This window comes from Catharus ustulatus, chromosome 7 (genome assembly GCF_009819885.2).
Source record: "Catharus ustulatus isolate bCatUst1 chromosome 7, bCatUst1.pri.v2, whole genome shotgun sequence".
Lineage (NCBI taxonomy): Eukaryota > Metazoa > Chordata > Aves > Passeriformes > Turdidae > Catharus > Catharus ustulatus.
The window spans coordinates 18,958,476-18,979,356 of NC_046227.1; the positions used below are offsets into that span (position 1 = coordinate 18,958,476).

At 42.8% G+C, this 20,881-nt stretch overlaps 3 protein-coding genes across 5 annotated transcripts; 1 reads left to right on the forward strand and 2 right to left on the reverse strand.

The window, feature by feature from the left end:
- Positions 1-61: 61 nt before the first annotated feature.
- Positions 62-6,689, reverse strand: KLHL23 (kelch like family member 23). The gene is made up of 3 exons (XM_033064118.1): positions 5,289-6,689; positions 3,677-3,829; positions 62-3,158 (listed from the first exon to the last, which is right to left on the reverse strand). The coding sequence occupies exons 1-3, from the start codon at positions 6,499-6,501 to the stop codon at positions 2,848-2,850; spliced, it is 1,677 nt and encodes a 558-aa protein (XP_032920009.1). The 5' UTR covers positions 6,502-6,689; the 3' UTR covers positions 62-2,847.
- An 801-nt stretch (positions 6,690-7,490) lies between these two features.
- On the reverse strand, positions 7,491-20,819 carry PHOSPHO2 (phosphatase, orphan 2). Of its 3 annotated transcripts, XM_033064119.1 has the most exons (5): positions 20,682-20,819; positions 15,584-15,714; positions 14,452-14,605; positions 12,971-13,098; positions 7,491-11,859 (listed from the first exon to the last, which is right to left on the reverse strand). In XM_033064119.1, exon 5 carries the CDS (start codon positions 11,855-11,857, stop codon positions 11,132-11,134), a length of 726 nt encoding a protein of 241 aa, XP_032920010.1. In that variant the 5' UTR covers positions 11,858-11,859; positions 12,971-13,098; positions 14,452-14,605; positions 15,584-15,714; positions 20,682-20,819; the 3' UTR covers positions 7,491-11,131. The 3 variants fall into 3 exon arrangements, with proteins under 3 accessions (XP_032920010.1, XP_032920011.1, XP_032920012.1); XM_033064120.1 differs by lacking the exons at positions 14,452-14,605; positions 15,584-15,714; XM_033064121.2 differs by lacking the exons at positions 12,971-13,098; positions 14,452-14,605; positions 15,584-15,714; positions 20,682-20,819 and adding an exon at positions 12,293-12,558.
- On the forward strand, positions 12,745-19,389 carry CCDC173 (coiled-coil domain containing 173). The gene is made up of 9 exons (XM_033064722.1): positions 12,745-12,796; positions 13,861-14,063; positions 14,314-14,487; positions 14,582-14,778; positions 15,687-15,843; positions 16,737-16,876; positions 17,694-17,886; positions 18,196-18,360; positions 18,858-19,389. The coding sequence occupies exons 1-9, from the start codon at positions 12,745-12,747 to the stop codon at positions 19,059-19,061; spliced, it is 1,485 nt and encodes a 494-aa protein (XP_032920613.1). The 3' UTR covers positions 19,062-19,389.
- Positions 20,820-20,881: the final 62 nt, after the last annotated feature.

The following is a 20,881-nucleotide window of genomic DNA, read 5'->3' on the forward strand; positions in this document are numbered from 1 at the left end:
TGCGCACGCGGGGATTGTGTTCGTGATTTATGTTCACAGCTTTGCGCACTGAGCAGAAAATGTCACTGAACAACTTGGATTTGTACGGTGGTGGTATATTTACATTTATTAAGTATTGCAAACATTCACTTAAACACTACAGATGTATTTGGGCATCTATAGCGTTACAAACACGGGACTCGCACAACTGAACATTTTAAGAAAGAGTATTGGCTTCCCAATTGATTTGACTTCCACATAACTTAATTTTCTCGTTTACCAGTGAAACAGTAAAGCAGTGTCTACCATAATACAGGTCCATTAGCACAATAATTCAGTGTTTACATTCAACTGTTTTTAAAAATACGTTACACAGATGGCTAAGAGATTCCCTGCTCTGAGCTTCCCACCTCTAGTAGGCTGCTGATCACAGATCAGAATCCTATGCCTCTTCTGGGTTTATTTTCCTGCCTGTGCCCAAGACCCGATTGCAACACACCTTCTTGGGATGTGCTACACGAGCCAATTTTAAAAGGGTACTGTAGGTAGTTGTGAAAAATAGCACCAGTTGAAATTTAACCATGAGTCTGAACTTATTCTTCTCTCTGTTTATTCTAATGCATTGAAAATCTCTGAGAAATCAGGATTTAACTGAAGTCCTAAGCAGTAATTTCTTTGACTTTTGTTTATGCCAGACTGTCCTGATGGGAGAATTAAAGGCTTTTTCCCACTTTGCACTTAACACTGAGGCCAAAAAGCAGCATTTGCTTGCCTGCAAGTTGCCCAGGGGCACAAAGCAGGGTCCAGCTTCCAGTGCCTGTGCTCCAGCCCTGGAACAGCACTGTCTTTTGCCAGCATCAAGCACCTAGTTTGCAAGCAGTTGACAAGTGGATGCTGAGTGTGGTTTTGTTAGTCTTCACCTTGTTCATAGATCCTTTCACCAACTTATGACTGTTGGTGACAGGATACAGGCCAGAATGAACCTCAAGGCCAACCACAAGCAGCTGTTCTATGCTTGTGTTTTTCAACAAACATGAAGTTTCATGGGTACATAATTTGCACTGAAAAATTACATAAACACATTGAGTTCATTGTGGTTTCATTCAATACAAAGATCACCTTCATGTTCTTGTGATGTTGTCCTTTAAATCTCCACCTACCCTTAAGCAATTCTCAGCTGTGGAGATTTCCAGGAGAAACAAATTCACTTTATCTCTTTTGCCCACCTGCTTGGCCCACACATTTCAAACGGCCTCAGAGTTCAATTCTCCACACTTCTGTAGAGTCTGGAGTCTTTAAACAAATTGCATCAGATTCTTAAATAAATCTTAGAGATGGGTAACAAAGCAAAATACTGAACACACACAGATTCTAACATAGTGAGGCAACATACGAAAATACATAAAAAGAACTGTACATATACACCACAGAACTTCACATCAAAGCCACATCTGAGTGCCACCTGCTACCAGCAGTCAAATCCAAGTCAGAAATAGCATAAAAATGTGAAAGAATAAAAAACCCCTGAAAATACTATAAACTCAGAGCTTACTGCTTGGAAAAGTCCTTTCTTTGTATCTGAGAAATCCAATAAAACCTAATAACCTAAATTTTATTTTAGGTGGCAGTGCTGGTGTGGGAAGTTCCCACCACACCCTATGGCAGCCCTGTGTTGTCTCTGCTTCTCACACCAATATCTAACAGCTGTTTCTGCAGTCATTCTATAAAGTGGGGATCAGTGTTAAACGAACTCTCTGTTCCCCAAAGCATTTCTTCATTTAGATCACCGCTCTCAGGCCAGTCACAGTGTGATCTGTTTGTCTGTAAATCACTTTACAAAAATCCACTTTCTACACAGAATCTGAAGATCTCATATTAAAGTTTGAGAGAAATAATAAATAAATCAATCCTATAGATTTTTTTTCTTTTGCATAACATACTATGACTAGTTTCTTTAGTTGTTAACTTTGCTCAAATCACAGTTTAGAAAAGACCAAATGGTATTAAATAAACTAGAGAATGAATCTCAGGTGGATGTTAATTTTCCAGTCTCTCTCATTTCCTCCTTCCATTCCACACAGGCACACATCTTGAATTGATATTAAAAAAGAGTTAACACATTAAGGCTTTTCTCTGAACATCCAAATTACAAATAACCTGTGCATCAGCTAAAGATCCCATTGCAAAGCCTTGCAGTGTTTTTTCATTTCTCATTGGCAATGTTGAAGAGAGTGTGAGAAAGGCAAAGAGTAATGCCCTTTTATTCCTTCTTCTGGAAAACTAGTGCATGCTTTTGGCCTGTGCTCTGGGGCTACTACCAACATTTCTTCCCTCATTCCTAGCCTAAGCTCTTCCTTGCTCTGGCACTTGAAGGTAGAGCTGGAAATGCCTATTTCTGAATCTGATAACCTAGTTATCCAAGTGATATTGCTCTGTACATACCATACATGTATTTTGTGTCACTGATTCATTTCTACAGCTACCTTCAGAATACAAAGATTTCATCTTTAAGGCTTAGTAGTCCTTAGAACGGTATTTTGTTTGGCTTTACTCAGCACCAAGTCATAGTTTCATCCAGTGATTAACAAAAACAAATAATTTTTTCACAGTAGTTCCTATGTTGCTGTGTGGAGTATTCTAAGAGTAATTTGAGACCTTCCATGACAAAGAACGATTGGACTGAAAAATGTATGGAAACCTGGTTAGCACATTTATGTTTCTAAGTTGTTTAAAATGAGAACAAATTATATCTAGTTATTGACAACGTGCACTAAGAGATTGTATTAGACAACCCCTCATGAGGTAATCAGTAGCGTTATGAATACTGCATCTGCTGTTTTCTGTAACAGTAAGATGAAAATTAAATGCTTACACATTATACACACAGACACAGCCATGTGACCGCATAGCACTGGGAAGATTACCTACTGCTTCCCATTTGTTCAGTTCAGGGTCGTATTTCTCAATGCTCTGCAGGTATGTTCCTTTTGAATAGGAATATCCTCCTGTTACATAGATGCATCCGTTCATTACCACCGTGCCACACTCCATCCTTCTCTCCATCATGTGAGCCATCTGCTTCCACTCATTTTGCTCTGGGTCATAGCAGTCCGTGATCGTGGTCTGTCCACCCACAAAATAGATCTTGTTTTGTAGTGTAATTGAACACAATCCGTATTCTTCAGAAAGAAAGGAATACAGCACAACTCAGCATTATAATGTTAACTTAAACTACAAGTACATGACAAATATTGGGCACCACTGAGGGCAGCTGAATGTCCTCATTGAGCTTAGGAGACACCTCAAGATTTTTTGCTACACTACAGCACCAGTACTTAGCGAAAAAATTGCTTTAAAAACTTACTGTTACCAGATGTAGAACATAGAGAAGACCCTTTAAAATTAATATAAATATTTTTGCCAAATGTCAGTGAATAGTTAGATTTTACAGGAAGTTATATTATTTAATAGAATGTGGACATTCCTTAATTCAGCATTTATATAGTGATTTCTATAGAACAGATTCTTGAAGAAGGTCTTCCTTTCTGCTTTCAGAGTTTGGAAATGCCCTTGCTGCGCTACAGGCATTTCTTTTTATAACTAGGAATATGCCAAAAACTCCTAACTGGGCTTAAGGACTCCCAGGTACAAATAATCAAATCAAGCTCTATGTTTGTTTGTTGAAGTAACTATTTACCTGGATGTGGACTTGTGGTGACTATACTCCACTCATTGCTCCCTGAATGGTATCTCTGGATTTTATCGTAGGTGCAGCTTCCCCTGTACCCATAGTGACCTCCAGCGACGTAGATGACTTCATGCAGGACACAGGCAGTGGCATTTCCAACTCCTGTTCACAGTGTGAAAGTCAAACATGCATTCAGACTGCATGTAATAACCATGGTCTCTTCCCTCCATAACTCCATTTCAAATGATTTGGTAATATTTTATTAACATTATATGCTTGCAAGTATTTAACTGAATATGAATAAAACAGATTTATCAAGATATCAGCGTAAATCAAGAACAACTAAGTAAAACTGCAGCACACCCAATACATATTGCACATAATACAGCCACACAATACTTCACAGGATTTTTAGGCAGTAATTAAAGTCACATTGTCTCACTGATTTGGGAATAGGCAATTAATTTCATTGTTTCACTAAGTTAGAGTTGATAAAAAATCACTTACATGGCAAGAGCAAAGACAATGGGAGTTGAGATTGTTCAGTGTCTCGGGGTATCGTTTCTGATACTTTTAGTCATTCTCATGGCATTACTAATTAAGCTATTGTAGAAACAATAACAAGCAGAATGCCGCCATTTTAACTCTGTCTCTAGGACAACAAAATGAAATACAGCAAAGGAGGGTCTGAGCACCTAAGTAGTTTCACACTTAGGAAAACAGGGCAAAACAACTGTATAGAACATATAACTCATAGGATTAGCGTAGCATTTCTATTTTTGAAGGAAATAAAAAGAAAATAGTAGCAATGTTTGAGAAAAACATACAAACAATAGAGAAGGTTGTAAAAGCCTCATTTTTTTCTTTTATATATGCAACCAAAAATTCTCTTGTACATAGAAAAATATTATGTTGCATTAACTTACAGTAAATTTTTGTAACTAATTATAAATATTTGCATTCATTTATAAAAATGTATGGTAAAATATGTAATGGTAGTATTATTGTTACTGTTACAAAATAATCACAGAAGAGTCTGCATTGGAAGGGACCCAGAAAGATCATCAAGTCCAACTCTTAAGTGAATGGTACTTCGGCTGCTAGAAAAGGGTATTAGTACTTTTCATTATCCTCACAATAAAGATTGAATAAAGGATCCTGAACAGATGATACACAGAAATAGGGGGGAACTCCATGAAAGAAGTTTTAAATTATGACACCTTCATAAATGACTGCATGGAAAATCTTATATAAAAATAATACAGTCCTTTTATTGGAGCTTACTCTTTGATTGTGTACTGAATGGACTCTTATCCTGGGTAGTTTTCTGATTTCTTTCTAATTTGAACAGAAATTTTACTCAGGAAAGAAGGCAAAATTAAACTGAGACTACCACTTAGTTTTCTACCTGCTGTTCCATGGCAGAGCCCAGTATAGCATTTGGATGTCTATGGTCATTTGGCTAGTGAAGACCAGAACCAAAGCCCACTGACATCAACAGGATATTCCCATGGACTTCTCCAGAATTTGGATTAAATCCTAAATGTTTCCATGGCACTTAAAAATGGCAATTACAAAATAACTGACATTGGAGGCAGGCACCATACAAAAGTTTACCTACCTTTGATCATGTTTGCAATGGGAAGCCATTTCTGTATTAAAGGATCATAAAACTCAGCTTCTTGGACTGGAGCTCCCTTTCGGTAACCTCCCAATGCATAAATGCAGCCACTCAAGGAAACTGCGCAGTGGTAATACCTTGCGTCGAGCATGGGGCAGCCTTCTGTCCACTCATCTCTCTCGCTGTTATATATCCACACGGTGTCAAGAGCTTCAATACTCTCTGTTCTGTAACCTCCTGTCACATATATGTCTGGTCCCAAACTAGTGACCCCATAGCTCTCTCTGGTGTGATCTGGCATCCCCGTTCCCTGGACCCATGCATTGGTTAGAGGATCCCAAACATGCACTTCTGATAAGGGGTGCCAATAATATCCTCCAATTACATACATGGCTGCGGTGGATCTTCTGGAAAGACCTTTGGGATTGAGGTTCAGGGCATTATATATGAGTGACCTTATCTTACTGTCATTGAGTCGGCATTTTTTTTGCAGGCTTAAAGCTGACCTCAAATACACATTATCTAAGTCTACTTTGATGCAGCTCAGCACTTCACAGATGTCTTCAACTCTTCCTTCCACGTTGTGTGCAACCCACTTAATGACAGCTGCAATGGCTACCTCTTCTTTCTGAACGTTGAGATTCTCCCTGGACAGAATATAAGAGAGCTTGTCTTTGCCAATGTCCAGAAACTCCTCCTGCTTCCACACTTCTTCAAACTGCCATAACAATATCCTTCTGGACTCTTTCTCTAGCTCCGGGCAATCATGATACTCAGCAAAGGAGTGCATCCCAATGCAGTTGTCAGTATCTAAGTGCCTTACCAGAAACTGCTCACAGGCTTTCTTTACTGATACGAACTGGAGCAGGTCTGCAGCCTGGAGTAGGCTTTGGACATTTCTCTTTGTTATCTGGATCTGTGATGTGTATACGTAATTCACGAGAGCTTCCAGTACTGCATGGCTGAGCCCGGGAAGGCTGATCTGGTTTTTGGATTTTTCTTTCATATCGGCTGTGAACATGGCTTTAAAATAACTGCTGCAGGCTGCCAGGGCAGCTCTGTGGCAGTGGAAGATGACCCCCGAAGCGCACTGCAGGGTGATGTCGGTGAACAGCCCGTCCAGGTAAAACGCCCGGAACGCCTCCAAGAAGCCGCCGGGGTGCGCGGAGTCCTTGTAGAGATAAGCGTACTCCTCCTGCCCGGCCGCAGCCATCGCCGCGCCCCGCAGCTGCCGCCGCTTTGTCCGCGCCGCCCGGCCGCCCTCCGGCTGCGGACCCGCCCGGCACGGCGCTTACGGGGGCTCCCAGCCCGCGGCGGCCCTTGACCGTCTTTGGAAGAGCCGCTGCCGGAGAGACCAGCGGGGCCGCAGCGACAGCTCCTATTTTGGTGCCTCGGCCGCCCCCCCGCGCACCCCTCCGCGAGGCCGGCGAGCCCCGACGCCCAGCCCGGCCCCCGCGCACCCGCTCGCCTTGGGAAGGTCCGGCCCGAACCGCTGCCGCCGCCGCCCAGGCGCTCCCGACCCCGGGGCAGGGGTTAAAGGGTGCTCGCGGTGGTGACAGAAGGCCCGGTCGTATTAGGGATAGGAGCAGATGCCTGGGGAGCGTCACCGGCTCGGTGTCACTCAGCCACACAACAAAGCGAGGGGCCTCGGCCGCCGCTGTCAGCGACCTGAAGCTGCTTCCCGCAGAGGCGCCTCACGCTCCCAGGGCACTTGGAGGAGCGATATTGGGAAGAGCAGCAAGCTCCAAGGGCTTCCCCAGTACCGGAGACCAGGAGTCGAAACGGAGCAGCCAAAGCTCTTCCCAAACTCCTGAACCTGGCAGGGTGCAAAGGACAATCACCACTTATGCCCACAAACAGATTCCAGCTATAAGTAAATTCAGGAAGAAGGCTATATTGGCTTTTAAAACTCCTGAAAATGTGATTCACAATTTAAGAAGTAATTTTCTTTTCTGCTAGCAACACATTTTCTTTATTTGAAACACAGCATCCTTTGGGTTCAAGCAGCTGTGGGCTCTCCATCTGCAGCAGGGTTTGGATTCTTTGGATCTAGCAGCCAGGCTCTCCCTGCCCTGGTAGAGCTTTCCTACATTGAAAGAACTGCCAGTGATTTCTCCAACCAAAAGGAGGTGAATATTATTATTAGCTAAGTGCCAGCAATGCCCAAAAGGAGAAATTTTGAGAGTTCCCACTCGACACAGATGAAAAAGTATCATATTTTTCTTTTAATTAGTGATGGTATTTCCGCCACAATGCAGAAGTACAAACTAAGGAAATCCAAACAGGAAAGTGTATATGGTCATACCCCTCTGCCATCCTTCCTCCCATGCTAACCCTGCACCAGGATTCAAACTGGTCCCTTGGCCTTTACACAGTAACATGAGACAAAAACAAAATGATCCAAACCAACAAAAAAAACCCACCAAACAAAAAATTCCCCACACCTACACACATCTATGCCTTCCTTTTTTTCAACCCCTCTTGATGCATTTTTAGCCCAGAGAATTGGAGTTTTGTAGTGTAACCCAGGAATTACAACAGCCCTGCTGTCTGACAAGGGCCTGTCCCTCAGCTATATTACTCCATTTCTTTCTCTAGAAAATTCCCTTGTGCAGTCCTAAGTCTTTATGCATTCCCATGCCAACAGCTTTGTTTGGTTGCATTTTCCATTTCATCAACTTCCTAAGGACAAGCACTTCCAAGTCTTGGCTATCCTACTACACACAATACTAAGGCTAAGTACTCATATATCACTAGTGCACACATACAGAAAATTTCCCGTACATATGGGACTTTCAATATGCATTTTTTTCCATAACATTTTTACCTAAGTCATCTCCCTCCCAGAGAGTAAGTCAGAAGGTCAGCAACACTTAGTACTGAACATGTGTCCCCTTCAAGGAGCTTCTCCCTTTCTTTTCGTTGGGCTACCAGCTTAAATCAGCTTCACTCTTTGGAGATACTTATCTCCCCTCCATTGTAATCAAATGTGGAAAAATTTGGTAGTTGTGGTGCTTCAGGGAAGTCCTTGCTTTTATTAAGTGGGGAAAAAAACCCAAACAAGGCCTGATTAATAGCTTAATGGTCTGCCTACTGGAATTGAAAAATTTCTTCTGTCTCCAGCATGCACTTTGTCTGGCAAATATAATCAGCTCTACCCTCTACTTGAAGTGATTAGAACATTATTGCTAATATTTCAAGTACTCTACCATGCTTAATCTACTCTCAACTCCTACTTCAGCACTTTCATCAAAACCACAGAAAGAACCCTTTTTTGAGCACGAAGAACAATTTCTTGCCCAATTTCTCACTCTCACAGGAAATTATAAGGTAGGTCTCTTAAAGCTAAAAGAGCAATAGTTAGTGTAAGTGGAAGAAAAAGCTGAGTAATCATTGATACACTGCTGTTTGTTTGTTTTTAAGTAAGCAGTAACTGAAATCTGTGGACAAACTGAAAATAAGTCATTCCATAATTAAGTTCTGAAAAACACAGAAGAGACCAGCACAGAATCTGGAACATTCAGCAGCACATCTAGAATTAAGGAAACACACAACTGTCCTGGTTTTGGCAGGAATAGAGTTAATTTCCTTCTTAGTAGCTGGTTCAGTGCTGTGTTTTAGATTTACTATGGGAATCATGTTGACAACACACTGTTGTTTTGGTTGTTGCTAAGTGGTGCTTACCCACAGTCAAGGACTTTTCAGATTCCCATGCTCTGTCAGTGAGAAGCTGCACAAGGAGCTGGGGGAGCCTGGCCAGGAAAGCTGACCCGGCCAGGCCAAAGGGATATTGCACAGCATGGGACTGCGGGAGTCGGCCGGGAGGGGCCGATCACTGCTCGCGATGGGCTGGGCATCCATCAGCAGGTGGCGAGCAGTGTATTGTACATCGCTTGTTTCTCCTGGACTTCATTCCTTTCTCTCTACAATTATAATAATTTAGTACTACTTTATTTTATTTTGTTCCAATTATTAAAGTGTTCTCATCTCAAGTCACAGGGTTTAATTTTTTCCCCAATTCTCCTCCCCACTGAGTGGGGTATTGGAGTGCACAAGGTGCTCTACTTAGTTGCCAGCTGGGGTCAAACAAGAGCAACCCAAAGTAGCATATGAAATTGCCCTATGCAACAGCCATTACCATTCTTCTGTATGACCTGTAAACCAGACAACTTAAACCTGCCACAGCTTGACACCCAGCAGTCCCCAGATGTCTTTGTGCCTTTGTGTAAAACAATAGCCAAGATCCCAAATATGAACATCTCAGACACCTATCAAATATCCACCACTAAAGCCAGGCTCCTGAGAACTGAAGTATATTACTTTGGACATCTTAGGCAACACACTGTTCAAAGCAACCTTCTACAATAAAGTAAAATAGGTGAGGCAAGGAAAGAAGTACACAAGGGAAATATATGTAAACTAGCAGCACTAGAAAAGCAGCCTGAAAACAGGCAAGACCAGTCAAAAATCTTCAATTAAGGAAAAAAAGGTAGTGACATCATGAAATGTCTGTAAGAAAATGAGAAAAACATTGCACAGAAGACAAAGGAAGACAGATACAACTACAGACTGCTGAGCCACACCTCAGACAAAACAACTGAGGTGCTGTGAAAGTTGCCCTAATCTCTCAGTTATTAAAGCACTTAAGCTAAATATTACCTCAGTTTAGTAGCAGACTACATCAGCATTTTGAACCTTTTCTGGGATATAAAAACATTTGGTATGAAAACACATTATTTAACTTTAATGAGACTTACTTTTAATACCTTTATATACACTTGAGGCTCATCTCACTGTCAGAGGTAAAGAGAAAGATTGCATGTTCACAAACAATTCTTTGGAACTATTTAGACAGAACAATCTGTTTAAAAGTTAAAATGAACATAGATGCTTCCTTCCAGACTGTAAGAGATTGTACTATATAGATGAGAATGAATAGGTGAAATCAGTGTATACATGTATATGTACCATTCTGTGGGCCTGTGCAATGCAGCAGGAACCAAGGAGGAAAAAGGGGCTGACCAAAGGGCTGACTCAGAGCTGTCAGCATGGAAGATCAAACCAGTGTCAGCTCTGTACAGAATGGCAGCAGCACACTGTCAGGGCAGTAGCCAGAATGGGAGAGAGACTTTTCTTTAAACAAAAGAGTCATTTTGTCTTACAGTTTTCCAGAAGAGAAAGGATCTGACCAGCCAAAGGCTGAAACCTACACTTGTGTCTACACTCTCCCCAGGCCTGATGACACACAGGCCAGCAGAATACATGACACAAATTAGTTGTGTTGCATTTGTCAGTGACAGCAACTTTTATTATCTTTACAATACAAGATAATACAAACTATTAAAAAGTAATTTGTTTGGTAAAATATTTAATAGATTGAAAATATAAATGCATCTTTGGATTAAAGTTTACAGCAAATAATATGCCATCAGATCAAAGAAGTATAAAAGCCAACCATGCTCCTGGCACCTAATGTTTCCTAAGTAAAGAATTTCATTCTTTTGAATAGTAATCCTACTCCTTCCCCTAAGTGTGTGGGCTTGCAAAGGTCAGTTACATACTTGGTAAAAGGTTGGAGTGGAGGGAGATGACAAAAACTAATGACAAGTCCTGTCCCAATCCCCCTTCTACACTTAGTTGGGATCTGTACTGTTAGAAGGCCTTTTTTACTGCACTTTCCTATTATTACCAGGATTGAACATAAACAGTGTTATGGTGTGGTTAAAAACCCCATAATTTCAGATAACAGCCTTATTTTACAATTTTGAGCCTTTATATACATGCAGTTTTCCTCTCCCAATAAGTTAAACTGTAACTGCATCTGTTTCCTTTTATAATTTGAATCATTCTTTTATAAGTAGTTTCAGGTAAGACATAATGTCGATCGCAGATGACCAAACCAGAACAGAACACTGTACAGGACTGAGACTTTGGGCCAGTTGAGAAATCTTTTTCTCCAAGGTATACCCCTGCCTGGGCATAGCAATATCATTCTTCTTCAAAAACATTACTGGACATAGGTCATTCCCACCATCCCCTATATATACAATTTGTGTGTAACTCACTCCTCTCTCCAACTGTTTATCAAGAAATTCCTCTAAAACTTTCCTTTTGCAAAGGTTTTTAGGGCACTTGGCACAATGGTGAGCATGGAAGTGCTGTACAGTTAGATAGCCAGTACTGCTGAATGCTGCAGGGTTTGTAAATACTTCATCAAACACTTTATGGAAGTCAGCAGCTTTCAAAATCCAGTCAATAAATACCGTATTAGAATCTGAAACGATTATACAATCAAACAACTGCTTGTTCTCGCCAATAAATCCCAGAAGATCTATCATTCCCGCAGTGAAAGGAATTGTTGTCATAGTTCTTTTCATCTCATCTTCTTTGACACCATTGTCTCCCAAGTAGACAAAGACTCTGCCCATATATTCTGTCCAATGTCCTGGTTGGTAAGAGTTTCTTAATCCATTAGGAAGTTTTCTTTCAGGAGCACATTTCACAATCCAGGTGTCACTATTTTCATCTATGATTGTATGGTCAAAATCAAAAACCAACAGAAATTTCATAGCTGTGAGAAAATAGTTTCCAAAACAAACAAAGAAGAAAATTATTTACATAAACACAAGTACTATATTCCTACTCTGATCTTGTGCTCAGAAGAGAAAAAATTCTGGAAGAAAATATCTGAACAAAATGAGCTATTTATGGCCACTACCGCGATGGGAAGTTGTGCTGTAGCTAAAAATACGATCTGTAAATGCCAAAGTTCAGTGTCCAACTTCTGTTTAAAATAGTTACTGTGACAGTATCTAAACTCATGCAGCAGTTACCAATACTTGCTAACACAGCACCAATCTTTCTGTACTCACACACCATCAGTTTGAGCAGATGTTAATTTCTCCATCAGCATTTGCCAATGCAACCAAACTAGGATTCTCCTGGCAAAACACCTCAATAGGTATTTCAAAAGGAAATGTCCACCGAACAAACGGAGCCTGTACCTTCAAGGAGGCCGCACTAAATCAAAGCAGCCAACGAAACGAAATGCAGCCATTTGTGCAGCTGAACCTGCTGACCCCTCCCGGGCAGGTCAGGCCTGCTCCGGGCCCCGCAGCCAGTGCCGCAAACAGCACAGCAACCTCAACGGCGGGGCCGTACCCCCGGGGGCAGCGCCAGCGGGGCAAGGGCCGAGCCCGTGAGGGGAAGGGGCAGCGCCAAGGGCCGAGCCCGTGAGGGGAAGGGGCAGCGCCAGCGGGGCAGGGGCCGAGCCCGTGAGGGGAAGGGGCAGCGCCAGCGGGGCAGGGGCCGAGCCCGTGAGGGGAAGGGGCCGAGCCCGGGGCAGAGCCCGTGAGGGGAAGGGGCAGCGCCGGCGGTGCCCGGGCCCGCCCCGCGTGCTCCATCACGTGACCGCGCGCTGCGGAGTCGCCTGGCAACGGCGCCGCGGCCCGGGAAGATGGCGGCGGCAGCGGCGGGGCAGGGGCAGCGGCGGCGGCGGGGCGGCGCCCGTGAGTGCGGCTGCCCCCGGGCAGCGGGAGCCGGCGGGAGGGCAGTGCCGAGCCCGCGGCCGCACGGCTCCGGGAGGCTGTAGGAGTGCCCAGCGGGACTCTCCCCAAAGCTCCCCAAGCTGCAGATGGCAAGAGGGGCTGTTTCTCCCTAGGAACTGAGTGCAGAGAACTGACCTGAACGCAGCGCAGGTCCAGTAACCTCCAAGGGCAGCAGCTGGGGAAGAACGAGGGGCTTGGCAGATTCCTGCCTGCAGGGCACAGCCGCATCAGTGCGCCTTTACTTCTGGTGAGGCTGTCTTCACCTAGGACAGAGGGAGAGGACCAGCTCTGATCCCTGTCGGGAGACTGGTCGGCAATGGCATCTGGAAAACAGACTTTGACAGCCGTGTCAGTCTAAGAGAAAGCCTCCTTACCTTTCAGACACGGCCTGTCAGTCTGCTGCAAATCACACAATTTCTACAGAACACCAATCTGTACAGAGTGCCATTCCCTTAAAAAATGGTAGTGACACTTGAAAGAGCATTTCACAAAAGTTAGATGTCAACTAAAAAAGCTGCATTTATGCCTGCACACGTGTATGTAAGCCTAAAGCAACAAAGACATAAAAAACTGTCCTACAATAGAACTATTTCAGGATATACAATGAGTATGCAGGACTTAGTAGTAAGGGACAGTCTGTGGCCAAATTGCTGCCTTATCTAGCCAGCGGAATGGCTTTACCAATATTCTCCTTTTCATTTTGGGAATGGTCTCTGCTCCCTGTTATTCTAAGAATCATGCCCAAATGCTGCCTGGGAAGTGTGTTACTACAAACCAAACCCACACAAACACACAAATAGGCAAGGGCACATACAAACAGCCCAGTCACTCAGTTCCTGTCCAAGTATATGCACTGGTTGTTGGTAACAGATACAGATACCCTGTCTTGGCTCTGGGGTTTGTGGTAATAGTAATAAGGATAACTTAGTATTGTTGCCATGAAAGCATTCAAATCCTGATTCACATCTGATTCTTGGATTTTCTGGTACCAAGTAACCTTTGTATTTATTCTCCCCTCTGCACAGTGCATCATTTGAAAGAAAAGGATGTTCCAGATGAGTATTTTCTTCCAAATGAAGCAGATCTTCGTCAGGTCATTGTATTGCCAAAAGCAGAATGGGAAAGGATTCAGGCCAGCATTAGAGAAGCAGCACGCATTGATGAGAAGAAAGAACAGAAAGAAGTGCACTTGGACTCCAAAGCTGGTGGAAAAGACCCACCCACTCTGGTAAGTACAAGATAGATTCATAAACAAGGGTAGTCACTTTTGTGTATACAAAATCACACATAGTAACATTTCTAGCTGTACTCCCTTTGTTTAACATTTGCTTTTGAATATGTATTTCAACTAAATGCCATTTAAATACATTTAACATTTAACATAATCATTTATATTATATATTACTTAAAGCTAAAATGCAAAGTAAAAACACCAATCCAGAAGTTAAGTGTGATTTCTAATTTTGTCTGCACTGTAGAGCCTAATACAACAGAAACTTCAAGCCAAAAAATTACGTGAAGAAAAGGAAGAGGAAGAAAGAAAGTTACTTGATTTGGAAGAAGCAAAGTTCCAAGCAGCAAAAAGGAAGGAGGTTATTGACCGTGCAAAAACCTACCTACGTTATCAGGATGACAGAATGAGACAGTTCCATGTTTGTTGACAACTTGTATTTTTTACATGGAAATTGTACTGAATGTCTTTAAGGACTTCTGAACATGAAAATGACTTTAAATGTTCTCTTGCAGGGTGCATTTCTACTTACGAAGGTCCTAAAAGAAAGAGATGCTCAAGTTGAATTTCTAAAGTCAAGATTAGCTGATAACAAAAAGAGGGATTATGAAGAAGAGCAACGTCGATTTAAAGAATACATTCTCAGCGAGCAAGAAAAAGCACGTCAGCATTACATGAATCAACAGGCACTACGCAAAGATCAGCTAGAACAGTAAGTAATAATTAAAAGCAACCCTACTTCATTATTTACTTAAACTCTTCTCAAAATACATTCTACGAGATTTTTACAGAAAATTACTAATAATTTGTTTCACAAATGCCATTCTTCTAAAAGAAGATGACAGAAGACCTTGCCCAAAAGGGAAAAGCTATTTGCATTTTTATTTGCCAACAGTCTGCATGCAAAATCGCCTCTGGGAAATATCAACAGGTTTTAGTCAAATCACTATTCAAATGTTGTTAATGAAATTTAAGTGTATTTTACTCAGCTTTTGTTCCAGACAAGGAAAAGGTTAAATTAGATTTTCCATTTACCCATAGTGAGCTTCCAGACTGCACAACAAGAGAAGGCATTACTGTCACTTCTATTCCTTCTCTCAGGTCTTTCGTAAATCTTATGGAAGGATCCCCAGTGGTATTTATAGGACTGGCCCTGGTGGTCTGATAGAAGGAATCAAATTTCCCAAGGCAGAGGAAGGGTTCAAAGTCTGGTCTTACATATTCCAGGAGCAACACATCAATTCTTGCAAAACTTAGTATAGAACACTACCAGCTTAAGCTACTGCCTGCACGCCCAGACAAACACAGGTATGGTGGTTCACGCTGGGGAAATTTTTTTTTCAAGGATGCTGCAGATATAGGCCAGAGCATTACCAATGCCATGGTGCTAATGGGGCATCCAGCTAAAATTTATCACCATGAGACTGCAAACTGTGAGCATACCATGTAGCTCATTTCTGACCAGGGCTACCATTACAAACAATCATGCTGTTATTCACCTCTGATATTCTGCATACCTTCAACTCAAACTATCACATTCTTCACTGCAAGGTACCTGGGTTATGCAGTTCATTACTTCATGCAGTTCCTAGACCATTTATTCACCTTTTTCTGATTCAGAATAAAAGAGCGTGAGCATCAGGCAGATCTGGCCAAACAGGAAAAACAAAGAGAAGGGGAAGAAATGCAGAGATCAGTCCAACTGTACCAACTAGAAACTCAGAGAAAAAAAGAAAAGGAATACGAGATAAAAATGGAACGCCAGAAACTGTATCATGTAAGTAGCAGGAAAGCAGACAGTTCAAAATGCGTATTTCACCTTGGCTGGGATGGTTGGACTCGGCCCACAGATGAAGAGGTCTACTGGCAACAGGGTCTTTGCTGACAGCTTTAGTAGCCTGGGATCAAATGCCTACCCTGCCAGTTGCAGGCTAAGTCTTTCCTTTGTACTTTTGAGAAAGACCTCTTGGAGGCCCCTCCCTTCTGCTGTCTGAAGGGACATTGGCACTTAATGCTTTGACTGGTCTATGGTTAAGACATAACTTAACCATATGCTGTAGACATCAAGGACTATCTCCTTGACTTGAGAACTGCTGCCACATCATCTTTAAAGGCATCCTACCAAGGTACAAACAAGAGGTTCCTTTGAGCTGTTCTGGCCAGCATGCTGAAGACAGTTGTTCTTTACATAAAAGTATAGATAACTCCTCTTCAGCTGAATTTTGGATTATGCTTTTAGACAGGGATAGTTTTGGATGAGGTGGGACCAGGAGCAGAATGATCTGTGTGTGTGGGGGTGGTGTTGGGCAGTCCCCTGCCACTCACCATTCCCCTCACCCACATGTCAATGGGAGCACAGGACAATGCTCTCTGCATCACACAGCAGGCTGTTTGTACAATGCACCAGAGCAGCAGCTCTTTGGTGCTCGATTCCTTTTCCCCACCCTCACATCAACTATATCCCCTTGACGTATGTTTGAAGAGGGAGGCAGAAGTACGTGAAAGTATCCCTTTCCTGTCTTCTCTCTCCTTTCCTGAGAATCCCTTTCCTTTCTTCTGTTTTTGAAAGAAACTTGAGAAAGGGGAACAGGGAGTGATTGCTCTAAGCTGTTACGCCAGGTCAATATTCTAAATGTCATCAGTTAAATCAAGACCATTTTGCCCATATAGGAGTATATAAATGACCAGAAAATAATCAAAGCAATAGAGGAACAAAACCAAATGGAAGAAGATGATCGGATCAAAGCTCATTTTAAAGCAAAGAAAATTATTGCCCAGATAAGAAAAAAGAAAGAAGCTGAAATGCGTAGGTAGGTACAATGCTAGGGTATAAATTGTAAATAATCTAAAAATGATACTGTAGTTGTTTTCAGATCATTTAGATTATTGATATAACACAATCAGCAGTTATTATAAATCATTATTCTAAATTCTACTGATAGAGAGAGCAGGGAATTCAGGAGAAAAAGAAAATTTTTTCTCCGGTTCCTTAGCAAAAGGAACCCTTCAAAGTATAGAGGCTTATGAAAGTGCAAAGCTTTGCACCAGTGTATTGGGAAGAGTAATTTTCCATATGGCCTGCCAAACATCCACCTCCTCAACAATTAAAGACAATTAAGATCCTTGATGAAAATATTTTTGAGTATAAGCTATATTTCTCCGAGTCAGCTCAAGAAAAATGATTTGACTTCTTAACAAGGCACATTCATTAATTAACTACATTGTGGTCTTATTAAGGGAGATGTTTTATCAATTTAGCATTGAGGGTACAACATGATGATACCACAGAGTCAATCTAAGAGTTTTCTTCCCTTCCTGCTTCTGGCCAATACTTCCAACATTCCTCTCCTGATGGCAAGATGCTTGCTGGAGTGCACTTACTGAGGGCTCCACCTCATTATTGCAACAGAAACTAGTGATACAAGAACATAGGGAACATTTATTTGCTAAATCAGATAATATAAAAATAAACCAAGCAGGAAGAACAGAGGGAGATCCTGAGTTGGGTGGGTGGGCCAGCCTCTCAAGAGGAGAGAGCTCTAGAACCAGAATTGCTGAGTTTGATAGCTTCAGGTAGACTCAAGTGTGTTGCCCTGGTATATTATGGAAGCTCATGTTCTTCTGCAGACAAGCACAGGAACAACGGGACAAAATCGTTAGACAATTAACTGAACAAAGGGCTGAGGCATTAAGGAAGGAAGGTGATCGACTGCTTAGAGATATTGCAAGAAGAGAAGCTGAAGAAGAAAAAAAACAGAAAGAGAAAGAAGCAAAACAAAAGGCTGCCATTGAATCTATTGCTGAACACAGAGCCACTGTGGTAAGAAACTTGGGCTGATCTTACTTCTGCTTACTCCAGCCGAGGAGCCTGGCCCAGACCACAGCTGGCTGTGGGTGCCATGCATCAGCAAGTCTGCTGACACCTTTCCTGGAGTCCCCTCTCCCTTTCCCTGTTTCATATTGGGCACACATCTGCCAGGGCTGCTGAAAACCCAGGCCTGGACACTGGCCAGCCACAGTGACCGTGCTTATCAGAGTGCTGATATAGGGCTGCTTCTGCAGGGAGATACAACTTCCAGCTTAGCAGGCCAGCTCCTTGGGTAACTTTTGTGTGTTTTGTAAACTACAGATAAAGTTGAAAGAGGAAAAGGAGAGACAGGAGAAAGAAGAGGCTGAAAAAGAACGTGATATGTTAATGGAAAAAGCCCGCATCCACCTGGAAATGGAAAACAACAAAAAACATGGACGACATGAGGCCAACAGAGAAGTACAGAAAATTCTGCTCCAGCAAATGGTAAATAGAAGGAGCTGTACCCTGTCAATCCCTTCAGAAAGAAGCACGTGTCTAAACCAACTAGCTCCTGTTGAGAGAGGAAGTTAGTTGTTTTGTTTGAAATTTTTGTTTGTTGGGTTGTTTTTAATCACGTGTGCCTGGCATATTGGTGTTGGGGACCAGCCTCCTCAGAGCACTGGTGCAAATCAAGGCTGCTGTGCAAGGACAGATCACATCCTGTCCTGTGCCATTATGACATTTTTTTCAACCATGCACTGCTGTCCTTTTCTATCTTCCGGCCAGGTCACCAAAGAGCAGCTAATGGTGATGTTCATTCAGCTATTTAATGTACCCTTTCTGGGGGGATAGGGCAGGGGACAGAAGTGGGGAGTGATAAGTGCCAAGTATCAACTAAGAATGCTGCAGACCTTTTATAAGCTTCTACCCTCTCTCAGCTTTACAGGATGGTGATGTTGAGAACAAAATACTAAGCTTTGTTATTCCCTCTTCTTCATCAGGCTGAAAAGCAGGCAAGAAAAGAGCAGGAAAAACAAGCGGACTTGGACTATGATGCTCAGAGAGAGGCTATTGCACTTTTTAAAGAGCATGAATTTCAGAAATATGCAAAGGAAATAATTGAAACAGAGTCCAAGACTACACATCATCTTTATCCTCTTCTCAAAGTATGTAAAGATGGACTTAGACATGGGCCATTTTCCTGAGAAGAAATAAATACTAGTTTCCAAATATATAATTCTACATTGGGACCCAGTTACCTTGTTGTAGCTGTAATGCTGCTCAAGAAACAAAACCACAAAATAATGTTTAAACTATCCACTAAGAAAAGCAGAAGCCATTTTCAAGTTAAAGACATATGCTTTTCAACTTACAGGCAGAATTAAACTGTAAATGATTTATATCAAATATATACCACGAATCTGGACTTCCATTTGAAAAAATTAAAGATTGCCATATAATTGGTTATATTCTCAAAAATCCCCAGCTGGTATTTCATAAATGTTAGTTTATTAAACTTGAGACAGGGATTCATATTGTATAATTGACTGTCACTGTAACGCATTCCAGCCAAAAGCCCACTATTTCTGTTAGATTTTTAATATTTATTGTTCTAAAAATTAACTGTCACAGGTTTTTCAGGTCTACAAAATGAATTCTCGGGGCAAAAAGTCACATTTTTCACTAGCCTACTTCCAGTTTAATTATCCCCATAATAGAAAAGACCAAACCAAAACAACTACAGGGGACAGAAAAAAAGAGAACATACGTGAAAGTTGGAATAGTTAGGGTGTGCTGTTTTGGTAGCATTGTGCAACTATGTCTGAAAAACAAATGTCATGCTATAAATCAGTTTTATGACATGAAAATATTAATGCGATTTGATCCCAGCACTTACAAGATCACCAAAGAGGCAAATAGATCCCAATATAACTACAAATAGGGCCTACAAAATCAGCATATCAACAAGAGACAACATAGTTGGGCTGTTCTTTCAAAAAGACTAACAGTAGTTCAGTCTGTGGTAAATAGATGTGACCTAAAATTGTATCTCAGATTCCTCAGCAGATTTACTCGCCAACACCCAAGCCAGAGACACATCTCCCTCCTTAAGCTTAGGCTTCTTTGGTGAAATGTTAACATTATTTCCTTGCCTTACAAGCTGGGAATTCCTGTAATGACTTCCTCCACCAGTACCCTGGACTTTGAACAGGGTATCATCCTGGTGTCCACTGGAAACAAAGCCGAAGAAACCTGAAGCTTTGCTTTGTTGCACCCCACAACTGCCAGTCTCTGCTGGCCAGACTAGAAAATAATACAAGTCCTTTAGAAAAAGGATGCTTGCCAATATTTTCGCTTTGAAAGTGGGTCTTTGGTGTGTCCTCAAGTTCCTCGGCCTGCCAAAAGCAGGAGACCTTGGAGAAAGCACAGGACTTTGAGGAAGACGTGAGGCTACCCGGGAGTAAGGTAGCTGAGGAAGCTGAGGGCTGAGCAGAACTGGTTTTACCTCCCCTACGCGGTAAAAACGCTGGGTGTAAGGTGGGTGCTGTCCTTCCCGGGTGCAGCAGTCACCTCACTGAGAAGACTCTTGCAGGCAAGGCAAGGGTTGAATTCCTGGAAGGAGAAGGAAGCCCGACCTCCTCGTGCAGCTCCCAGGGCCGCCACGGGCTCTGGGCCCCAGCAACAGGCAGGCCTGGCGGGGCGAAGGCTCTCGAGGCGCGGCCGCGCACAGAGCCAGGCCGAGCAGCACGGCCCCAGCGAACCGGCGGGAGCGGATCGCGCTGGAGCAGAGGGACAGAGGCGGAGGGGCCATTTCAGCCTCTTACCGGGTACGGGCGCGCCGCAGGGAAACGAGATGTGCAGGAACCGGCGGGGGAGGAGGGTCGGACTCGGGGGGCGGCTCCCTTCCTTCCCTCGGCGTGTGACGGACCGCACGCCGCCCGGCCGCAGCTCCCCGGGGCGGGGCTGGGCGGGGCGCGGTGCCGCTCCGGCTCTCGCGGCGCACCGCCCGCCGCCCACTCGGGTG